At 35.4% G+C, this 1,583-nt stretch overlaps 1 protein-coding gene across 1 annotated transcript; it reads left to right on the top strand.

Annotated features, from left to right (window-relative positions):
* The first annotated feature begins 395 nt into the window (after nucleotides 1-395).
* On the top strand, nucleotides 396-1,276 carry LOC130590895 (auxin-binding protein ABP19a-like). Its single transcript, XM_057393627.1, has one exon. It carries the CDS (start codon nucleotides 500-502, stop codon nucleotides 1,133-1,135), a length of 636 nt encoding a protein of 211 aa, XP_057249610.1. The 5' UTR covers nucleotides 396-499; the 3' UTR covers nucleotides 1,136-1,276.
* The last annotated feature ends 307 nt before the right edge of the window (nucleotides 1,277-1,583 follow it).

Below are 1,583 nucleotides of genomic sequence, written 5' to 3'. Positions count from 1 at the left end.
TTCATTTCGAGAGTTTTATTCCAAAACTCTCTTTTACCAAACACCGATTTTAAACATTTTTAATTACTAGGCAAAACTTTTAAAGTTATCCAAAACTCTATTTTTGCTCCAAAATTCTACTTACCAAACACCTGGAAGGATAATATGAGGAAAGAAGTGCTTGTAAGTCGTAGCCTTAAGGTTTTATAAAGGATTCTTCTGAGTTTTGTGAATTACTAGTGTCGACTGTCGACAATGATTGATTCCCACTTCGTAGCAACTTGATTCCTTTGTGTAATTGCGTCACGCGTGATATCAATCTGTCAACCTCCTATCCACGAACAAAAGTCAACAATTTATGCCATACAATTTAGTGTAATATGACTATATGAGTGTATATATAAATTATAAAACCTCAAATCTTTCAATAGATATGCAAGCTAACCCAAAGACAAAATCACAAAATCACAAAACCAACTTTTAGCATTCCACAAAAACCAGTGGGTTCTATTTTTTTGTTATGAAGATGATTTTTCCTATTTTCTTCGCGTTTTCACTCTTAGTTTCCCATTCTTGTGCTAATATTCTTTTCGACTATTGTGTTGGAGATTTAAGCTTGCCAAGTGGACCAGCAGGATACTCATGTAAAGATCCAACTACAGTCACTGTAAATGATTTTGTTTCTTCTAATTTGCGTGTTCCTGGAAACACAGCAAATATATTTAAATTTGGTGCAACCACAGCACTTGTAAATCAGTTTCCAGGTATAAATGGTATGGGAATTTCTATGCTACGATCAGATATGGATGTAGGTGGAGTCGTACCAATCCACACACATCGAGTGTCGGAATTGATCATCGTCGTTGAAGGAACTATACTTGCAGGATTTATTGACACAAATAACACTGCATTTTATAAAACTTTAAACAAAGGGGATGTGATGATCTTACCACCAATACTACTTCACTTTCAAGTCAACGTAGGATCAACTCCGTCAGTTGTATATGCAACCTTTCCAAGTGAAAATCCTGGAGTCCAAGTTCTTTCCGCTGCTTTGTTCCAAAGCAGCCTACCATCAGAAATTGTTGAGAAGATCACTTTGCTCGATCATGCACAAGTGAAGAAGCTCAAGAAGGTCTTTGGTGGCATAAACTGATTACAAATTAAGCTACGCTGCATTAGATTGATCTCGTCCAAATTAAGTTGTATCATGTATGTTCTGCATCTTTAATAAAATGCTGCTAGTATTAAATATGAGACGTGCTGCCAAAAAAATTGAAACAGATATATAACCTTACGAAAATTTTGTGCAACAATACTGTTGGACTTTCGAATTTGTGGGCTTTGCTTGAAGCATTTGAGTTGTTTCAAATCTTTAAGTTACAGTGTCATCCGCCATAAAAAAAAAAAAAGTGAAGAATTTAAAGCAACAAGCAACCCTTGAGTAACATATTAATTGATACACTTGAGCAACCAAATAGGTTTTGGGCGACGAAATTGAAACTTAAAGGCGACAAAACAAAATGTTGTGGCCCATAGTTGAAAATAAGGGCAACGAGCTGTATTTGTAGCCCTTAGTGTAAATTATGGACGACGAAATTTAT

This window comes from Beta vulgaris, chromosome 3, assembly GCF_026745355.1.
Source record: "Beta vulgaris subsp. vulgaris cultivar EL10 chromosome 3, EL10.2, whole genome shotgun sequence".
NCBI classification, from domain to species: Eukaryota; Viridiplantae; Streptophyta; class Magnoliopsida; order Caryophyllales; family Amaranthaceae; genus Beta; species Beta vulgaris.
The sequence above is the reverse complement of the archived record's forward strand: the minus strand, read 5'-3'. Positions and strand labels throughout refer to the sequence as shown.